Below are 22,900 nucleotides of genomic sequence, written 5' to 3' on the forward strand. Positions count from 1 at the left end.
TTTATGCCTTCTTAGCAATATATACCTAACAAACTGAGATTCCAAATTATTAACCCAATTCATCTGTAGAATTAGGAAACAAAAAAACCCAAATACCATAGGAGGTGCAATGCAAAACATTTACCAGTGAAGACCTCCATTCATGTCCTGATTTTTCAGTAATTCTGCTGAAATCTTTGGCATTGCAAACACCAAAACACAGTCAGCAATGCCATCACTTCTAGTACTTAAAGTGTGAATATTATGCCTTTGAGAGACATAGCACAGAACCCATGGGAGTGAACTAACTCTTGGCAGATAAGTAAAAGCAAATATAGTTTAAATGTTGTTGAAAGTGTGCTTGTTTGTTCTCTGAGATCCTAGCATTATATTCTTTTTAGTCTCAGAATTTTTTAAGAATAGATTTCATTTCACTTTCAAAAACAAATTACAGACTACATCTATATTGATCATGCCAGCATACTAAAATTTCAGGCAATAGCATATATATTAAGACATAAAAATCACAGTTAACAGAGTTTCTACACAAAGCATTATGCAATTCATTAATAAAATAATCATAACTTTAAAATCAAATTTTTAAAGTTTTGCAAAATCTTACAATGATAAATTAGTGTAAAGAGAGTAACCAAGTTGTCATTCAAAGAGAGATTATTTGGCAATTGCTATAAAGCTTCTAAGTCAGAACTACATGAAATACTTTTTACTGAAATTTCCTGATCAAGTTAGTACAGAACATTTTATAATGGCAGTTTGATTCCATTATATCATTACAGGCACTGAATCCCCTGCATGCAAACAATTTCTTCTGCAGGCCAGGCACACAGTGGACCCAGCGGAATGCCTAACTTTCGCCACTCAGACTTACAGTATCTGTGTTTTGGGATACCTCAGCACCCAAGAGTTTTACTGTTATGAGTGGTGAGACTTGAGAGGGGATGAACACTGTAACACTGCCAAGTCATTACCCTGCTTTGTTCAGCTTCATCCACAAGTGCAAATGAATTTAAACCTTTCCCAAAGTCTGAACAATCTGGGTTTTAATGTGCTTCATGACAGCGTTTGGCCTTGTTTTCTAACAAAACTACATCAGATATTTCATACATACCCAGAGGAATATACCACCCTCTATATTCTTGCATGTAAAAGAACACTATGCTTTAAGGATCTCATCGTTCCCTCCTCCAAAGCAATAAATATTAGCTTAAAAGTATCCTGGATATTGGTGAAAATAAAATTCTGGTTTTTTCAAATCTCAAAGATCATGAATTATTTTTAAAAAACAAACAAACAAACAAACAAAAAAAACAACAGAGCAATATCATTGTTCTTGAGACACACATTAAACTTGTTCATACACTAGATTTCCATACACTTAGATCAAAAGACTTCAAAATCCTCACAAATGATGGAGTTTAGATTTTGGACGTTACAATTTTCCCTTCTCCTTCATTAGAAGCAGCAGAGCTACTTTAGGGTGATGTTCTAATATTCTTTGCCTCTGGTTTAATGCCTCCTCTGTCCAGAGAGAGCTGCAGCTCTAAAAACTAGAGATGCTGGGACAGCCTCCTGTGAAGCTAGTTAACTAATATGTTACAGGCAGGCCCAACAGTGCTACCTTTCATGACGGGATCCTGTTCCCCTCCTATGCACAACTATGTAAATTCGGTGTGGTAACAAAGAGAAGAAAAGGAGTACTGGGATGGTGTGAACCAATAAAAAAAAAAGTAAATGCAATAGCCTTTTTTTCTTCATGGCTGTAAAAAGTACCTATGCAAGGTTAGGTATCTACAAATTTGGACGACAAGTTTAGAAAAAAGTTGTACTCTTAATAGCATTCAAGCCATTCAGTCTCTAGGAAAATTACTAAGCCATCACTTCTTTTGGTACAAGCTTGCACAAAATAAACCTCCTGAGTGGGACTGTGTGGTAACAGCTGGTAGTAACAGCATGGGCCAGTAAATGGACAAGTCCTTCCTTCACTGAAAACAAACATAGTAGTAACAGATCGCCTACTTCTGTGATGCTGGGAGCATAAACATGGCCCACTCCTTCTTACAAAGAAAAGATATGTGTCAGCTCTTCCTCATTGCGTGACCTTATGGGAAACATTTTTAGATCAAGCGCAGCATCTCTCTATTGGTCAGGACAACAGTACTGTGATTAGCAGACTATATACCTGGATTTCTCTTATATACCTGATTTTTTCTCTTATTTAGTCACCAAAAAAGTCGCTGAAATTCTAAAGAACAGTCCAAACAGTTTAGAAGCCTCTATTTTTCCCACTGTCAGCAACTGTACGCTGTCTGGCTCCAGGTACAGCCAAATGCATTAAATGACAGCAACATTTCCTCTTGATGATCTCAAACTCAAGAAACAGAAAAAAATACATAGAAGTTATTGAATTTACATATTTAAAAAGCTGAATAATAGTCACAACTGGCAATATACATGCATTCTCTTTGTTTAAGATTGATGTCTTACTTTCTATTAAGTCCTTTTATTTGCCTGTGTCATTTGCAATCTGCTGGGTTTAGTCTGTATCTCTGATTAGTGTGTTCTGCAGACTGCTCTCTATATAAAAGGGCATACATTCAGGAACCCATGCATACCCAAAATACCTTTCAAGATAACAGCATAGGATTCAGAAATTCAAAGTAACAATAGGCTAAACAGATTCAAACCAAAGTCCTTAGAAAAGCAAGAGATTAGTCCACCCATGGCGCTCAGACTCTTCAGCACCATCATCCTGCAGACACTATTGTGTATTTTGAAGAAAAAAATCTAAATTGGCTGACAAGGACATTGGAAATGCCCAAACAGCAAAAGCACAGTACATAACTTTGCCATTTCAGAGGCTTTAATACATTTAATAAAATTACTGTTACCACCACTACCACAAAGACAGCCAGTAGATTAGCCCAAGGCATGTGTATTTAACCTTATTTTCAACAAGAACAGGTATTTAATACTCCTCTAAACTGACATTTTTCAGAAAACGAGATTTTCCAAGGAGATGAGAATGATTTTTTTTTCAGACATAGCAGACTTGTTACAAACAGACAATCAGTTATCATGAGATATCACAGAAGCATCATTACTTCACCAATACAATTTCTTAAACGGGGAAATAGTCTATTTTCTGTATGAAAGCATTTTCTATTTACAGCTAAGAAAGTGCTGAGCAATGATGTGGCCAGAAACATTTATACTGGACATAGGAAAATTCTTACTTCATTTCTCTGTAGATAAAACTATCAAAACTCCCATATCATAAGAAGAATTTAGTTTTGGAATGGAGTTGACATCTAAACTTCATATACAGAAGAGAAGTAAATGCTAGTGTGAATCAACATGTATAATTTGCTTTGAAATACTAGTGATAATTGCTCTATGATATTTTTAAGACTGTAGCATGTAAAGTAAATATGGTGACTGAGAAGGTTAATATAATGGCACAATTCTGGGCTAAAAAGCCCTTTAATGTGGCATAAAAGTTGCAAATAAAATGAGGTTAAAAATACAGAAAGGGATCACACAATTTTTTAGAAATAAAACCAAAAAAATTCTCATTGATGGAAATGATCATTTAGCATAGCCAAACCACACTTTGTACTGCAATGACTCCATCCAATCCAAGCCACTTGTACTTTCTACAGAACAGTATTTGCTATTCTAGTTTCAACTAAATAGAACAGATATTTTTGCCTAAAAAAGCCAACAAATAAATAACCCTGGTGTGAACAATTATTTTCAAGGAGGCCATCTTCCTCCATTCTTTCTGTGAGTGACCAACAACTCCTTTGTGCTATCTGGAGAAACAGGAAACCACCAGCTGCCATCTTTTCTAAGGATAACTTATGTCCACATTTACAATGACAGTAAAGTGAAACACTGACAGAAGCCCTGCAGAGAAGGACCTGGGGGTACTAGTAGATTAAATGCTGGACATGAGCCAGCAATGTGCGCTCACAGCCCAGAAAGCTAACCGTATCCTGTTCCGCATCAAAAGAAGCGTGATCAGCAGGTTGAGAGAGGTGATTCTGCCCCTGTTCAGCTCTGCTGAGCCCCCACCTAGAGTGCTGCATCCAGCTCTGGGGCCCTCAGCACGGAAGAGGCATGGACATGCTGGAGCAGGTCCAGAGGAGGGCTACAAAAAATGATCAGAAGAATGAAGCACCCCTCTTATGAGGAAAGACTGAGGGACTTGGGGTTGTTCAGCCTGGACAAGAGAGGGCTCCGGAAAGACTTTATTGTGGCCTTTCAGTACTTAAAGGGGGCTTATAAGAAAGCTGGGGACAAAGTTTTTAGCAAGGCCTGTTGCAACAGGACAAGAGGTAATATTTTAAACTAAAAGTTTCAGACTAGACATAAGGAAGACATTTTTTACAATGAGGGTGGTGAAACACTGGAACAGGTTGTCCAGAGAGATGGTAGATGCCCCATCCCTGGAAAAATTCAAGGTCAGGTTGGACCGGGCTCTAGTTAAAGATGTCCCTGCTCACTGCAGGATGGTTGGACTAAATGACCTTTAAAGGTCCCTTCCAACTCAAACCATTCTATGATTATGTGATTATACAATTTGCTCTCATCCAGACTGCAAACTTAAATGTAAGCAGGTCACAGCCATGGTCTTACTCAAAAGGCAACAGGCACTTCAAAAGAAAGTACATCATCTTAGGAACCTCTAGCAATTCTTTAGCTGGTTTTGAAATAAAAATGCTAAATCTATCATCCTACTTCCCCTCTTGTTCCTTGTACTCAAGATTTCAGCATTTTAACCTTAAGATATTCTGAAGAGCAAGATTGCTAGGACAAAAATACCTGACTACTAATTCCAAATTTCTAAGACGACCTTTCCTTAATTAATTTTATCTCCACTGAAAAACAGTTTGTCAACATCCACTAATAAATGCAAGGATTTAAAAAGTTCCGTCAAATAAGCTATTTTTAATTTGCAGGTTTCAATTTAAAAGGCTTGTATTACCTAGCTCTAAGTATGACACTAAACACAGAAATGGATTTGGCCAAAAGACCTAAGAGGACACCACACTATGGTGCACAACCAGGAGTTGTGCAGCAACAAGAAAGCAGATTACTGTATTGACAACAAAGGGAAAAGCTGAGACTACAGAATTAAAAGTCCCAGGCCTCAGCAAATATATCCAGTGCCTTTCATCTAAACCTTTTCCTTGATGGCTCTTCACATTTCCCCATTTGCTAGCTTACTTCTTTACTGTGCTAAAACAATGTATCTTTTCAGGTCAGGGAGAAAGAGCAGTAAAATGTCTATTTTAGCAGACTAAAATGGTCACAAGTAACATGGAGAATTCTTATTTGTTAAGCTGGTAAGAAAGTCTGTTTGGTTTCACCAGCACAGCAGTACCATCTAGACAGATGCTTTTAGCTCACAAGCTACCTTCAGGATACTGTTTCTGATGAGAACTCATCTGCATACCACCAAGACTATGCTTAGAGTCTGCTAGTAGCTGATTTTGATCTGGGTGCCAATGGGCAAGAATCAGCAAAACAGAAAAGAAGAGCTACAAAAGATAAAGTGAATTAGAAACCATTTTCAGAAGTTCCTTTTTGTAAGGATAATGAAGCTATCTTTTCATTAGGAAGTGATTTGAGCCTAACCATTGACAAAATTCAAATCCTGCCCCCCTTTTTTCTCTAGTAGGGGCTGACTGAGGCCTTTGTGGCAAAGCAGATTTCTGCTGAAAAATGCCCATTTTATGAAAAACATATGAGAGTGTTTTCAACATCTGTCGGCTTGGGTGGCTGCCTGCAGTGGTGCCAGAAGTCCAAGTGGTGGCAGCTCCATGTCAGCTCTCCTATATGAAAGGGAAGCACACAACGCCCAAATCACTTTCACCAATGTTGCTCAGTTGTGAAGACCCATAAAATTGAAAGAATAATTTCGGTCACTATTCCAGGGGTCTCTCAGAGTATTTTTATTGATTGTTTTGTGCTTTGGTGTTATCTAAAATGAAGTATATAGCAATGTCTTTTTTCAGAAAATCAGGGAAATGAATTTTAAAATTTGCAAGAAAACTGCCTCCAAGCTGAAGATTGTCTGTTTGGTGCACATTCCAGATGTAGACTACATTTCAATTTGTAGAAGAAATTTACTCTTTACCAAACCATATGGTCACTCATCATGGCAAAATCTATGGAGTTTAAGTTGTAACTGTAATTTCAGAATGAAATTTCAATTTGTCCTACAGTTAGTAATTATAATTGTGGTGTATTTGAGTATCAGGGCTGTGCCTGTGTGCACACACAGCGCACTTAGTTGACAATTCCCTGGATGGCCCAGGAACTCCACAGCTAGTCTCTGCACAGACGACATAATGGATTAATTGGGAACAACAGACCAACTTGAGGAGAGGCTGCCTTCCACCTTTCACAATGAAGTGCTTCACTAATTATTTCAGGAGCTGTCCAGGTGGGGCCTTCAGACAGTCACAGTGATGACTCCAGGTAGCTCTTGCTAGGCCAAGAGCAATAGACATACACTATTTGTATGCTTCAAAGTGCTGATTAACATCCTGCGTGGACAGTCATGTCAGACCAAGTATAAGAATTAACTAGAACAATAGTTTGGGGAGTTCTACCAATTTAAGCTGATGTCATGCAAGGATGCTTATAATAGAGACTTGCATTGCCATCCTGTTCAAGAGATTTGATTCCTCATGTGAGCATTACCTTATACAAAGATTCTAATAAATTGAGGTTGTCGGTTTCTTGTGGTGTGTTTTTGTGGGGTTTTGGGGGTTTTCTTAATATAAATACACTCTCTTTAAGTGTTTGTGCCACACCATTTCTGGAAATGTCAAAGATGTAAAAAAGCGAGTTAGAGTGAGGAAAGACTTTAAAATTCAATCTTGTATCAACAATTTACACTGAGACCCTAAAATAAGAGTCAATAATTTTACATACTGAAAAATTTTGAGGATGTTCACAACTTTGTCCTTGTGTCCTGTGCAAGACTTTTCCCAGCCAATAAGGAGAAAGGGGACAAGTACATTTTTCTGTTTTCCTGCTCCCATATTTTCTTTCCTTAGATTTTGACAGCAGACGTTTAATTCATGAATGCAAAATATTCTCACTTTATGGCACTAATTTTGTTATTGCAACAAACATATTTCCAAGAAAACAATATCACAGGTGGTGAAATTGATAATTTGTGCCAAAGGCTAAGGCCTTGCCTCTACTAATAAAAATACTAATCTACAGAGTTTTCACTCCTTCTACAACCAGAAAATGTGCACCAGTGAGGAATCATAGCTATAAGGTTCGCCAGTGCAGATGCAGTATATAGTAAAGAACCAATACATTTTCTTTGTTTTCCAGGTTAGTTTGCTACTAGTGTCTGAACCCCTAAGTCTGGAACCTAAACCTGTAAAGTACTAAAGCCCTCTTCAACAAATCTTAGGCGAGTAACAGCATGTCACCGACTGGCAAAAGAAGAAAATGAGCAGTATAAGTACCCTCACAGAGACCTTAATCACCATTGTCTCATAATGCTGAACCAAGGGACATCTTAACATTGAGCTTAATGCGAATTGTAGTTCATATACTTCTGTTTAAACACAGATTAGGATTTCTGACAGACAAATGACACTGAAAAGCTGACAATCTAATTAATATAAATTACTATCTTCCCCACTATAAAAATGCTCTGTATTTTAATAGTTCAATTCACTGTGTAGAAACAAACACAACAGCAAGTTTTCTGAAATCTAAAAAGTCACAGTTACTTTTTTTAGGTTGTACAATGATATTTTCACTAGCTATATATGCCACAAAAATAATTATAATATCATCAAATTGAAACTGAACTATTCTTTAGACATTTTACATCACAGTAGTAAAGGAAAAAAAACAACAAACCAATCTTCTTGTTTCATAACATAGTAATCCTGAAACATACGAAGATCTTCTTGCCCCAAAGATACGCAGATATACAGAGTACAGCTGGGAGCCTAAGTACTTGCAGAGGAAAGTGAAGTTGTACAGGTGCCCACATACTCATTAATTCTGACTACCTCTAGCAATGAAGGAGTTGCCTCTGGGCTACTACTCCACATTCCAGTTTGATAGATGGGTTTGGCCTCACCTCCCACAGAAGGACAAGGCAAATTTGGAAGTCTGCAAAAGAGCTACTGTGCTACTCCCCATGGAAGAGGGAGAAAAAGAAACTGACTGTGACAGAGACTCAGACTGGTGATTGCCCTGTTCCTGGAATATGTTTCTTTCTATCCAGTCAAGAGTGAAAATTGCAGTTCTACTTGCAAAAATTCATCTCTCCAAAAGTTTCATGTTGCAGAGTAAGAAGAAAACAAATTGAAATTACCAATGCCTTTCCTGAGGCCTGATCTCTATGTCTTCAGAGCACCTGTAAACATAGTGGGAATCATGGGACCAAGTGTGTGCAGAAAAGGCAAAAAAACAAACTCTGCCATAAAATCCAAAATCTGCAATGTAAGGTGAATATGTAGTGTCTTCGTACTACATTTAATAGACTAGCACAACAGGCACTTAGTCTAGTGGCTGCCTATAGGTGCTACTACAACAGAAATGTTTAAGAACAAAAGACACAAAAGAGTTTTCTTATAGCTGAAATTCTAAAGACAGTTTTCAGTTTGGTTCTAATTTTATATGTGGTTAATGTATATTTAATTAATAACAGTCACTCCAGTATTACGGGAGGGGCAGAATGACATTTTTTCCTGTAATGCATCATGTGACTTCCTGGGACTGTCAAATAATTTTCCACCATCAGATTATCAGAGACTGGAAATGAGCCTGAGCTTTGCAGGTTGATGCTCTGATGTGGGTTCAGCTAATGTACTGTTTTATCTAGCTGGGGCGTCTAAGTCATTGGCTCAGAATAGTGCTATCACTGGGTTTTCTTCCAATTCATACCGGCAAGAACCTAAGATTTTGGCAGAGAAGGAATTACTTAGCTTAATTTTCCATTCTTTTTTTTTCTTCTTTTTTTTTTTTTTTTTTACTGTATAGTTTACCTATTAAGACACCTATCCATTGAACAGCATATATTGATGTCTGTTTTCTACCTGCAGCATAAAATTTTGCTTTTGAGAACTTAATATTTGGTTTAATTCAGGTCTTTGTTTCACCTCCACATAACCAGAAACAGAATTCTTCCAGAAACTGGAAGAACTCAGTGAATGTCTCATGAGGTTTACCAAATATTTCTCAATGTGTAATTCCAGCTTGCAATATATTCAGAAGATTATTCATCCAAGTGTTTGCTACTTCCACCCAATGATTTAGCTTTTTGCACAAGAACAAGCTTAGTGACAGTTGTATTAATAATACAACAAAAATGCACATCAAGTAAAATGATGGAAATAATTATTTCATATATTTTATTTAAATTACTCTGTACTATGTTAAAAGTGTGGGAGAGAGGAAGAGTTCCTTGCTAGTGGCAGTTTTGCTAATGTTACAGTCTAGTAAAAATCCTAGAATGATCAGAAGAAACATTATCTTTTCTCCTTTTGCTATCGCCATTTTCTTTCAGTTTTGGAGATAATTTCTGAACTGCAATGTAATTCTGGCTCTTAATTTAATTTTTACAAAGCTATCAGTACATATTTCAAATACAGAAAATAATTTGTTGGTATTTTCATTAAAATAAACTGCAATGCTGCAAATCTTACTTTAAAATATAGATTCACACCAGTAATTAAAAAATAATAATCAAGTAAAAAGCACAGCAGAACACTTCAATTACAGATAGTAATCATAGTATAATCTTGTCCTACCAAGTGCGTCTCCAGGTACAGTTTAAGGCTGTCTGTCTCTGCTTTAGGAGGAGTCCAATTCTCTGTTGTTTCCATGGCTTCATTTAACCAGTGAATGAATTCATCCAGCTTGCTTACAAACCCCTTACCAGATAAGAAAAGAGAAAGAACAAGAAAAGCATATTTGTTAGTAAAATGGCAATCCAGAAAATGTATGCTCGATATTTTTTTTAAGCCAGGAGAGTTTTGTACTCTCATTTTGTAAAATGTTGCCTTTTACTTTACAAGCATGCAAAGAAATAAACAATTAGCAAGTGGCCTTCTAGTAAATGAGGAGCAGACTGGTGTTTCTGGGGATAATCTAAGGTGATATTTTGGAACAGAACAATGCGACATCTATATGACTGTGATGAAATGGAGAAAACAGTAAGTTTTAGAAGATATGAGGGGAATATGTAAAAAGCTGCATATAGATTACAATGAAAATTGAGCTGAAGACCTTGCACTGGGCAGACTGGGTGTAGCATGAGCACTGCTGGCTGAATTAAGTGCTGAACAAAGCTGCATTATATACATGAGTGGACTGAGGGAAGAAACTACTTGTCAGAACTTGGGTCTTGTGATCCCTGTTTTGGTTCACAGGATGAGACTCAGAAGAAATCTAACAGTAGGTGAGGCAGAATATATAGCATTTAATATAAATATTGCTGATTGCATATGAGCCACACAGATGGGGTTCCTGAGAAGACAGGAGCTCCTGCTTCTCAGGAGCACCATTTATTTCAAGATTAGTACCAATTATATTGTCTGATTAAAAATAGTGCCCATGAATTTACATGATTAGATGATACTGTAAGCACATACTGGGTACAGATAATTTTACTGAAATCTTATCCACCACAAAGCAAGAGAGTAAATGGAATAAACTGACTGTGATGTTTATAAGCATGCTGAAAATTAACTCTGAAGAGAAATGTCCATCTATTACAAGATGAAGAGCAGATTAAGTTAGGTCTAATATTGGTTATATTATTAGTTACTAACTATGAATTTCACAGCATGGTGAGAATTTTAATTTCTAGTCAGATAACAACTCTGTATATACACTCAGTATCTCGTTCTCACCAATTTATTTATGGAATGCTTTCTGTCAATTACTAGTCCATTCAGATAGCTGAAAGCAAGCTACACGTAACTTTCAAAGGCTCCTGAGCAACTCAAGAGCCCAAATCCCCTTCTCTGAAGTGACACATGAAACTGGAATTCTAAACAAGAGAGAAATGAGTTTGAGCAGTTGGTGCACCGCTGTGTTATGCAAAGAAGCGCAATGGTAATAGCCCAGACCAAGCAGAGTCACACTTCCTCCAAAATTCACGGTAGCAGTTATTTTGGTCCAACACTGTGCCAAGAAGCAGGGCCCAAGAACAAACTCCTGGCTTCCAGCTGAAGTGGCAGTGCTTCTGAACCAAAGCTAGCCTCTGACAGGACGCTCCAGTGCATACTGCAGGCATGACAGCACTCACTCAGGCATTCTAAATACTTTGTTTTAATTAGTATTATTATTTATATGAGACCCTTACACATCCTCAGTATGAAACGGAGACTATTGCCATCTCTATTCATGGAACCCACTGCATCTCAGAACATTATAAGGATGAAAACTGTTATTCTGTGGGTTTTGTTGTAGGCTGTTTATCAGGACATTCCAGAAAGGGGGAAAGAAGACAGGCAGAACAGCCCAGTGGATGTGGTGAGATGACGTGCCTCCCTCCACTCTGGGGCAAGTAATGAAGGTGGCTGCATCTTCTCTCTCCCGTATCAGGCCATACCACAAAGGCTATGTTCCCCACATCAAGCCATGGGACCAAGGGGAGGCAAGATGTTCCTCAGCTCTGTTTCTTGCTTTCTCCCAGCTCGCAGTGGAGCGTAAGAGATGCCAGACTGGCAAAGCAGTAGGACATGAGCTGAGGGGGAAAGGCAGGCACAGGAGGAGTAAAGTCTTTCTAGTCCCTCCAATAAATCTCTGCCTGCATTTTAGCAATGTGTTGTCCTTGAGAGACAAGGTGATATGGTAAGCACAAAAAAATGAAGAAAGGCTCTCTCTTGTATATGCGTCATGTATTTTACGGAGACAGACACGTATAACATCTGCCTGCAGTACTCGATGTCTGTATGCCTTCAAAAGGGTGCTCGGAGACATTGCAGCCTTGCACCAGTATAAAAAAGCAACTACTAGCAACCAAGTTACTTCTGCCCTCTGACAAAACATGCCTGTGTTTTTATATCTGCTGCTTCACGCTGGTGCTTAGAAACTGCCAAGCAGCAGTCTCCAGCAGCCTGGCACGTGCCCCTCGCCGCACAGATGAGGTGGGCTGCAGGCCTGAGCAGGCGTGGGGGTGGCACAAGGAATGCCGGGGGGCTGGTTTGGGGGCCTGGGGGAAAAAATTATATATATACACATGCAGTCTCCCACAGAGCCACGATGCGCCAAGTTATCTGAGGAAAAAAGAGGCAGAGCTGCCAGCACCAGGCACTGAGCATGGCAAGGCCGGGCCTGCGGCTGGGGACCCACTGCCCGCGGGGAGCCCCGCTGAGAGAGCACGGGCCGCGGCCAGCCCCGCCGGATTCGGTTTCTTTGCCAGGCATCACAAATCACAACAATCCCACTGTCTTTCAAATGACGGCAATAAAATGTCGTTGAAACCACGCAAGAGCGCACATCTGTAGAAACCGCAAACAGCGGCGGGCCGGGAAGCGGCAGGGCCGGACGGGCAGGGCTGGGCAGCGCGCGGCCGCCGGCGGAGGGAGCGCCGTGCCTGGGCCCACAGCGCCACCTGCCGGCGCGCGCCGCCACTCCGCCCGCCCGCGGGACGGGACGGGACGGGACGGGAGGGGGCGGGACGGGACGGGACGGGACGGGACGGGACGGGGCGGGACGCCCCTCGGACTGCGCACCCCGGCGCGGAGGGGCACGCGGCGGGCTTGTAGCAGCGCTTGTAGACTGCAGCCTATGTATTTCAATAGCCTGGTGCCGGTGAGCGAGGACAGAGCCACTTTTATCACCCAGAGACTCGTCCCTACCTGGGAACCGAAACCCACGCCAATGCACCCCACCGTGGCGGCGCTGGCGTTGCGGACGAGACCGCGGAAGGCGCTCGGTGCTGAGCTTTCCCTTCTCGCCTTTGACGTTTTGCCGAGGCGCAGCGATGTACAGGCTGCCCGGCCCCGGCCCGGCCTCGCCGCCTCCATCGGCTGCAGACCCCGCAGCTGTGCGGACCCAGCCAGAGCAGGAGGCTGCCGGCGCTCCCACACGTGGGGAAGGAGCATCTGCAATACCGGCGGGCCATCAGCCCCTCATCACCGATAAAAATCCACGTCCTTTATCCCCTCGATTCTCATAACAGAGGGGAAGCCCAAACACAACTTAGCCCGGATGGAAGGGCTGCTGCTCCTCCGCAGACTGACCAGCACAAAGTCATTTCTGCGTAATCAGGACGGCTTAGTTAGTTGGAACAGAATGCAATCGGTGACGTATGTGTACCCAGGGACACAAGCAGCATTACAATAGTTGTGTTTTGCATCGTTTAGGGTATTTGCCAGAATCTACATTTAAATAAAAGCTTTAGACAAAATAAGTTCTAAAAAATAATAGGGGAAAAACGTCTTACAATACAGAAAATCTGTTGTGAGACCCTGCCGGACCATGAAACTACGCTTTGAAAGAACAGATTACAACATAAATTATATCAAAACAAAGGATGAGGCTTAATGTGCAATTCTAAATCCAAATCAAGGAGTATTCAGCAAAAGAAATAAATTCATAGGATGACAAATAACCAATAAAGGATCTTTTTCAGGTTTTTTTCTTCATTTTATAAGGTGCCCATGAAACCATTTTATATCCCTTCCTAGACACTTAACCTTTCTGCTTTTTCTGTTTGAACTTACATTTTTCTTTCTCTAGATTATTTGTTTCTCATCATTCTTAAGGTGGAAAAGAGTTTCAACAGGTATAAACTTCAGTGGAGCTATGCTGATTTATACTAGTTAAGGGCCTGATCTAATCACTATCCCATTTGTAATGAAAATGCTGTAAAATCCACTCAACCTGTGCTTTGCCAATGAGAAATTAAACTTTTGTATTTTCCATCAAAACTTCTTGAAAGTTGAAAACCCACAGGCAGCCACGTTGAAGCTAAAAATTACCGTACAAGAATTCCTCAGCAAGAAAAGAAGGGAACAGAACAGAAAAAAAGGAGCACCAGTATAATCCAGTCCCTGCCTTTTGACCAGCTGGTTCAGTATTGCAACTGTAATAGTTTTGTCATAGTTTTGTACTGTGCTAGCAAGCTAGATGTTTCTAAAAAACTCAAGCCCCTACATGACACAGCATAAAGTTATTCTTACTCTGTGCTGCTTAGTACAGAAACAAATGTTTCTGGATTGTTCTTGGATGATTTGTAGCAACTTCTATAGTCAAGTTTGCGAATAATGATAAAGCTTTTCCCTACCCTACACAGAAAATTTGTAAACATTCAGCTTTCCATTTTGTTTCATGACAGGTTACAGATTTTTCTTAGGGGGCGGGAAGAAAGTTCTAATCACACATACCTGAACAAAGCTAGGGCAAAAATGCCTTCATTTGAAATTTGGCATGTACAAAGTGTTGTTTTTGGAGTCTAATTCTATTTGCTCTGGATAGATAAGAATGAAAAAGACAGACCATGGTAAATACTGGGGGGAAAAAAATGCTGTAACTCAGTGTGTCTGCTTTGGTGTCTTATAGAATTAAAATATACTTAATTCAATTGTTCTGTAGAATTAAGGAATTAATTAACTGAAGAATTAAAAACAAATTAGATGGGATTTAACTGAATTTCCTGAGACTTCCTCATTAATGACCAGAACATTCAAATATTTTAAATCATAACACATGAGAATTCATTTGCTGAGTCACCCAAAAAGGCTGGGGATGGACCAGCTCAGAGGCCAAAGGCATGCATGGATATTGGGCTGAAGAAGATACTGTACCTGGAAGCGTGCCTCCCACCTTTGTTTTGTTAAATATAAAGGCACACAAAAATTACAGATCCTCCAGCTGCTGCACAGGGCTGTAGGGCTCCCTACACCCAGTACAGCTGGTCAAAGGATCTTGGGTTAGGCAGCCTGGTTGTGTCTGGCATGTGGGTAACAGAGTGGGAGAGCAGCTGTGGTGGTATGCTGCCAGTACAAGAAACCCTGGAGCGTGGCAGCGAGGCCTACAGAGGTGGTCAGATGAACAAGTCTCACATGCAATTCATTACATTTAATAGGACTGTGTGTGTTCTGTCTATCCCAAGTGTGTGTCAGAAAAATTAAATACTTAAAATAAAAAAAGAAATGTGCAGTCTCTGGCATCCCAAGCAGTTTGTGCCTGACTCCATTCCTTTTTCCTGTTTCGCTTGATGCTATTTGCAAATATGTTCCTCCCTACTTGCGACAACTGCTCAGCACAGCTCATTGCTCACTACCTGTAGCCACTACTGCCTCTTGGCATTGCCCAGGAGTCAGTCTCTCCTTGGGCCTCTCCAGCTCCTATAGTCCTCTCCTGCACTTTGCCACTGAACTTCAGAAGCTCACCCCATCTCCGGCCAAAGACCGACCTTTAGAAACAGATATCCATTAACTTCCCATTTCACAGTTTGCGGCAGAAGACCCAAGGCTGATGCTTACTGCCATCAAATGTGTCAGTTAAAGTTAGGTACCCACTGACCCTCACTACATGGTCCCCCTGAGTTGGTGGCACAGCCAGTGCTTATGGTGAAAAAGGACAAAGTAGAGCTCAGGAGAAATATTAAGGCCTGTGGGCAAAATAACAAGCAGCTGACCAACTTAAAAACTTCTGATAACACCTGATAAAAACTGGTGATAACAACATAAGTGCTTATGACACTGTAGAAAGGCTTCAGTCCCTGGTGACATCCATGCATGCTTTCTTAGCTTGTCAGGGGTGTTGCTTAGACACACTCTCATAGGAATTCAATTTTCTGAGCAGCACACAACTAAGACCTCCCAGAAAAGTTTTTACTGCCACAGTCATGAAAAAAATGTGTGACTGTCAAGTGAGTCACTTAAAATTATGCACAAATGCCTCTCAACCAAGCTAGCACCACTACTTGCAACTAGAACTTGTAAAGTTTCCTAACTTTATTTCAGCGGTTTAATTTTACTTTTACATTTCAAGCTCTCTCTTTTTCTTGGTCAGATAGGAAGGTAAACAGTTCTGGTGTTCAATAATTTTAGCACTTCAAATGATCCTGTTTAGACTTTGAAGTTCAGCTTTCATTAATTGAATGGAGTGGGAAAGGAAGATGTTTCCATCTCAGCTGCAGCTGTCGCTTTACAAATCCAGCTTTTATTAGACCACATTTAGAATGGAAACAGACTAAAGCCCAGTTCTGTAATTTTGAGCTCTAGTCTAAGAGATAGCAAATTTATGGCTAAAAAAAAAAAATAAATGTGAAAACATGGAATTTTTATTGTATTAAAAATTGCCATTTTTTTTACACCAAATGCAGCAGTATCTTAGATGTTTTTAGTATATTTTTAATGTGAGATTCCTTTAGACAGGGTATATGTATATGTGCATTTAAAGAAGCTAGCGTTAACATTGCCAAAATTATGCCATAAAACACAGGGGATGCAACTGCATCCAGTTAACACCATTATGAAAAGTTTTATGGCCCTCATCCTAGACCAGATTTTGGGTTTGCTTTTTATGGAAAAATATTTCCAGATTTACTGTGCCTACATGGCACAGGTACTCAAATTATTTCAATACCTTTTGGCTTGTAACTTTAAACTGTGCAGTGTTAACACTGCTCGGTTTATTAGTCTAGCTTTTTTGTCTAACATGTATGCTGGCTTATACTTAAGGCACTTCTGGTCATTGCATTAAAAGTACAAAGCCCTTCTAATGACTTGAACTAAGATCAAAATCAGAATATAAGAGATGCACCAAACTATTAAAAGCAAACATACTAAAATAATCAGTCATGGTAATTAAGAGTGACAGAGTGACAGTGGAAAGTCTACTGTATCCCACAAGCCTCGGTGTGGAAGCACCAGACAACAATGCTTATTAAATCACTACCCCAGACCTTTTTTTTTTTTTTTTTTTCTCTCCACCTTCCCTTTATTGCACAAAGGGAGTTCTCTTCTTTAAAGAATTGATTATGAGGCTGTGTGCTTAAAAATGAATGTCCAATTTTGTTGCAAGCAAGGAGTGTTGTAAAGTTTGTTCCCAATTTACGAAAAGACGGAGCTCACACAGGGGTCTGTGCACAAGGATGGGCTGGCTCTAAGGGCACTTCTATCACAGAATGAATTAAGAAAACCCTTTGTCTAACCACAAAAGGACTTACATATTAGTCTCAGGAGGAACACATTCCTGCCCATGGACTTTATTTTCAAAAGGATAAAAGTGCACTTTCTTCATAGGCAAAGGTAAGTCAAAGAAATCCAGGTACTCAAGAGGATGAGGCTGCAACAAACTGCCACGGTCAATTTAATTGGAGTTAGACCCAGAGGCAACGATAAAACCATTAACACTACAGATGTTAGGGGTCCCCAAAGAACAAAGATGCCACAATGGAAAATATTCTTTGTGTGATATTGTCAAGATTCTGTGGCAGACAGTGACCTCCCAGAAACATACAACTGACCAAACACATCAGAAGGATGGCAGTGCTTAATATACAGTTCAGGGTACATTCATTCACACTTTAGAAATAGAAAATAGCAGCTTTCTGCTAAAGAAGAATATGTTAATGTTCCTGCCAAACGGAGAAGATAAAGATTAAATACTTTTCTTAGTGGGCATCTGTGTAAAGAAACATCCTCGTCTTCTACTATATACTGTCTAGTTATGCATTTTTAAGACTGTTTAATTACATAAATCTTTCACAAGTACCACCTCTAGGCTTTGTACCCAACTACTACACACAGAATTAGAAATGATTATTCAATGTATTTTCCCTAATGGCCATCTGATTTGTCACGATTCATATGGACACAGAAGGGGAAGTGGTAGCACAGGCTGGTCACTGGCTCATGACTTTTCCTGCGTTTAGAGTCCCTAGGATGCATTCTGATGCTGGAAAATGAGAAGGATTAGTACATAAAAATATAGAGTTATTTCAATCAGAGCCAGTCAGACGTATCTCAGCTTTTCAGGGAGATTTCACTGGAGAGCTGAGAGTACTTGAAACAGTAAAGACAACAAAACACAGTACTTACAAGACTAGGAGAACACTACAAATTAACTCAGTTCTAGCTTTGTCCCTAAAAGTTGACAATAAGGTACTCTTTTGCAGACGTTTTGGTCTGCTACTAAATCGACAGACTTTGCTTACATTTCCAAGCTCTTTTTCCATACTGTATTTTAACTAGAGCAGAAATGGCAGACAACAATTTTAAGAAGTTCTCAGTTTCCAAAAGCCTTCTAGTTAAAAGAGCCAGAACCATAAAAGTAGGATGGGCTTAAAAAGCATGATACAGAGGAACACGTAAAGAGTTACTTTTCAATCCATTAAAAACAACTATGACTGAAGACAATGAACCTGATTCTGCAATAAAAAGTTCATTGCCCCCATGGGACTGTTGACTTTATTTCTGCTTCTAGACAAAGAGCAGGTTATGCTAATTGAATATTAAGAATCATTCCTAAATGTATCTATGCAGGGTACTTAAAACTTTCCATGATACCACAAACAACATTCATTCTTTACCCTACGCCTTGTCTTACCTTTTGCTCAAGGTGAAGATCTACTTTCTATTTAAAAAAAAAATACAAGGCCTCCACTGCTATTTGAAACTTACCAGATCTAAAAAAGGACATTCTTAACATCAGCAGATTGACTGTGGCGCAAAGGTAGATACAGGAAAATTAAGCCAAATGCTTCCTAAACCCTGTTCCTGAGAGGTATATTCTTAGACAACAGGCAAGCTTCCAACACCACCGGTAACATTTCTCCAGCCTTCTGAATGATCACTGGACACCTAGAACCACAGAAGCAAAATCCATGGGCTGGAAGAACATTGCTGTGAAGAGATCCAAAACAGCCACACATATGAAGGTCATACAGCAGCATAGGAAAGCCCAGCATCATTGTGACTTTGCAGGTGTTCAAGAGTAGAGAGGGCTAGTGGAGAGAAAGAAGGGGATAGGGAAGACTTGTCTGAGAAGGCGATAGGGAAGACTTGTCTGAGAAGAGGATAGGGAAGACTTGTCTGATTCATCCGTCATTTAAAGAATCATCTGGTATGAACCTAACAGCAGTATGGATTCATTGTAAACCTCCAGAGATGCCATCTGCTCTGATGGCAACAATGCCAGGCATACAAAATGGCTGCTGATCTCTTCTCATACTGATGTGGCCATGCTTTCTACCTGAGATGTAATTTTGACAGGCACAAAGCCAGATAAAGTTTTAAGCCTCCTGCATTCATTCAGGTGAAGACAGAGTTCATGCTAAGAAAATATGGGAGGCCGGCACTGTATCTCAAAAGTGGTGTGAGATTCAAAGCACTGCTGGGAATCAAGTAAATAAGTAAATTAGCATATCCCTTCTTTGTATGGAAAAATTTTATGTACGCCTTCACATTCTAGATGTCAGAAAATAATTTTGCTTAGCTGCCTCCTAAGTTACCATGCACACTAACTGGATTCTTAGTGATTTTCAAGGCAATATTTCAAATGGCCCAAGTCCCATGCGAGGCTGCCATGGCCTGACCTGGCCCATGGCCTGCGCCAGCCCTCCCAGGGAGGCTGCCTGCGCTGCCCCAAACCCACCGCGCTGCAGGGCCGCGAAACCCTCCTTTCCAACGTATGAAAGTAATACTGACAGGAAACTCACCACTTTTATTGGCATTGGGCTATGCCCATGCAGATACATTGGTTAAAGAAGGAAATATTTTCCACTGTTCTAATCAGTACTGGCTTTTGTCAGAAAATCTCTGCAGTGTAAGCCTGTATTTGCATGTTTCTAGCACTCGTCTCATTCAGCATTCCTAATCCGTATGAAATTTTGAGGTTGACTGGGAATAGATTCCTGAGGAAATGATATTGAAACAATGGAATGAATACTATAAGCAGCAGAAGGGAGAAACAGGAGTTAAAGGATACCAAGAACCCTGAAAATGAGACAGAAACAGGAAGGAAGAACAGACAATACAGAAATGGGGCATTAAACAGGGAGGAAAATTGAGGAGGAGGAAATATAAGCAAAGGACAAGGTAGTTCTTTTTATTTAGTTTAAATAAATAAGACTGTGATGTTCTTTGGGCCATTGGGAATAAAACAGGCAGCGAAAAGCTCCTAGAGTTAAAAGCAGAACAGTCAGCACCTGTGATATTGTTGTGACTCAGCTGAGTAATGTGCAAACTTAATGATCATCCAAGTCTCATCTTCGAAGTTCATCATACTACTAGGAATGAACATTTTGTTTCTGAAAATACATTTATGCACCAAGAGCAATGCCTGTTATTGGTCATGTCTCACAGAAACTCTCACTACTCCTAAAAGAACCTTTTCCTGAGTCATTTATTTTCTATGTAAAACCCAAGAGGCCTAAGCAGCAGTTAGGGAATAAAGATAGGTGCCCAAAACATCGTCTAGTACACGATAAGTTTTGCATGTCTCTTGTGCATCACAGCACCAGATATCCCAAATGGAGGCCTTTTTTGATTATACCCTCATATGACCCTAAGTCAAAGACGTGCCATTATCTAGAGATCAGCTAAGAGATGTGAATGTTTTTAGGTCACATACTCATTTCACTCAGCTGGTACACCAGGGAGCAAGACATTTGTGGCCAGCGATATATCAAGGGAAGGACAAGAACAGCAAATAAATCTGCCAAAGGCAAGAAAGATGATGCCAGTAACTCCCAGAAAAGGGGGACTTCAGCTCTGCAGCAGCAGCTGAAAGGAGTGTCTGGATTCTGGAGGGACCCTGAGCACAGCACGGGAGGGGGCCCTGTCTTTGGGAAAAGTACCAGGCAGCAACACAAGTTGCTATGTCCTGTTAAAGGATAATGGCACAATGCTGCAGTGTACTCACATCTATGTCACAGCCCCAAATATTTTTTTATGTCCACTCTCAGCAAGAAAGAATGAGCAATAGAATAGAAAATGTAGAAGTTAGCCCAGGACGTGTTGTTCCTAACTGCAAATTTATTTATTCTACTGATAATCCTAAATCAAATCTCCTGATCAAAACTTGGTTTTTTTCAGTACGAAATGTTTGTTATGCAGCAGCCTTGATCGAAACTCTATGGCTAATGTAAGTCTATAGACAGTATCTTCATTTTCAGTGAAGCCAGTTTTCTGATGCACTTTTTCTTAAAACGCTGCCAATATAACTGTTGATGTTGAAGCAACTGACAGTGATTTAAGGGTACTTGGAAGTACTGCACTGTCTCTTCATATAATTTTGTAAAATACGTGTTGGCAACATACCTTATTTTCAGATTGTTTTACAGCTAATCTATGTATCAATTATGAGCTGTACTGCATCCAAAAGACAAGCTAATCTTCATTTGCAATTTTTCTGTATAATGGCCGCTGTAATATATTAGTATTCAGCTTTATTCTGCTCTAAAAAATAGACAATTATGGATGACCATCATTCCTTGGCTTGCTTACCCTGAGTATTTGGGCTTCAGACAGTGGACTGGGGGTGGAATGCCCTTGTGCAGCTGTTATTTCCAGCTGATGGTCAGCTGCTACCTTGCACACACACTGGCCAGCATCAGAGGACACTCTATTGGAGCCACGCTGGCACCTCCCTTAACTGGTCCTAACATTTCTTTGCTCTTTGATCTCATAGTTGCTAGAAATGAACCTCATTCTCCAGCATTTAATTCCTTGAAAGGTACATGTGATATATATACAGCATGGTTGCTCCAGTAACCTGAAATCAGAGTGGCCCTATATGGCTTGATGTCAATTAAACAGATTTGTGCACTTCCAAAAATGTCACCTTTTCCCAAAAAAAGAACAAATCATGCTAAAAGAATTAAATTAGCCAAATTTTATACCTTTACCCAATGGCAAAAAATTAATTCTATAGGATTTTCAGTGCCTTTTGAATAAAAATTAAATTCATTATTTTTCACATAACATTTTCAGGAAGTTAGCCAGTAAGTGATAGAGGAAAAAAGCAACTGTATTCTTGGCCTGATGGTCACAAAGCAGGACTAAACACTGCTTATTTAAGTAATGTAACTATAGTTCTCTAAATAATAATAAAAATGGCAGTTATATTTGCAGGGAGATAACATCTCTAAATTTTTGTAAGAAGAAAAGGTGTATTGGTTTAATATATTTCACAAAATCTGTAGAAGTGCACTTGAAGGTTACATTTTTTGAAAGTATAATTGGCAGACACATGCTATTTTTTTAAAAAAAGACAATATTTCAACACTAAATTTGTTGGAATAAAATTGTAAAAAAAAATGTTGGAGACTCCACTAAAGGAAAAAAGAATCTTAAAAAGCAGGAAAGATTCTATTTTATGTTTTATTTAATCTCTGAATTTCTAACAACTACGTTTGTAAAGTTAAATGAGTCTCGTTCATTTGAGAAGGAAATCAAACATTTCTGTAAAATAGGTGCAGTAACAAGTTCTGGCCTCAAGAGGGAGATACAGCACCACGTCTAAAAGTTTTCCAAAATGAAGGAAAAAACCACTTTTTACTTAAATAGAACAGCTGCTGTTTGCTTGTGGGTAGCTGCTAAATGCATTGACCTCTGCTATATCATTGACATGACTTAAGATATAATGACCACGATTCTCCCTCAAAAGCAGAACGTTTAATACAGCATTTCCTATTATTCAAAGCTAATTGGTTAGAAGAGGTTAAGTCTGTCACCTCACAAGAGATATTATAATTCTTTGACCCATGAACTTGCTTCACAGTTAAGATTTCTGAGTTTAAAAACAGGGAAAATGGTGACTGCCACTATTTGCTAAATATGGCAGCAGTGAGGAGAAATTAATATTTACCACCTCTTTTCTTTACTCCATTATTATTCCTCTAGTTTCCTAATTTAGCCTCCTGTTATGCACTTGGTTCTTC

General features: G+C 39.6%; 1 protein-coding gene across 2 annotated transcripts in view; it reads right to left on the reverse strand.

Moving 5' to 3' along the window:
• AKAP6 (A-kinase anchoring protein 6) overlaps positions 1 to 22,900 on the reverse strand; it is a 287,326-nt gene that overhangs the window by 156,867 nt on the left and 107,559 nt on the right. For both annotated transcript variants that reach the window (XM_056347614.1, XM_056347615.1), the window contains exon 5: positions 9,801 to 9,923. In XM_056347614.1, the coding sequence (XP_056203589.1) occupies positions 9,801 to 9,923 (123 nt within the window). The remainder of the gene's footprint in view (positions 1 to 9,800; positions 9,924 to 22,900) is intronic.

The sequence above is a fragment of the Falco biarmicus genome, chromosome 7 (genome assembly GCF_023638135.1).
Source record: "Falco biarmicus isolate bFalBia1 chromosome 7, bFalBia1.pri, whole genome shotgun sequence".
Taxonomy (NCBI): Eukaryota; Metazoa; Chordata; class Aves; order Falconiformes; family Falconidae; genus Falco; species Falco biarmicus.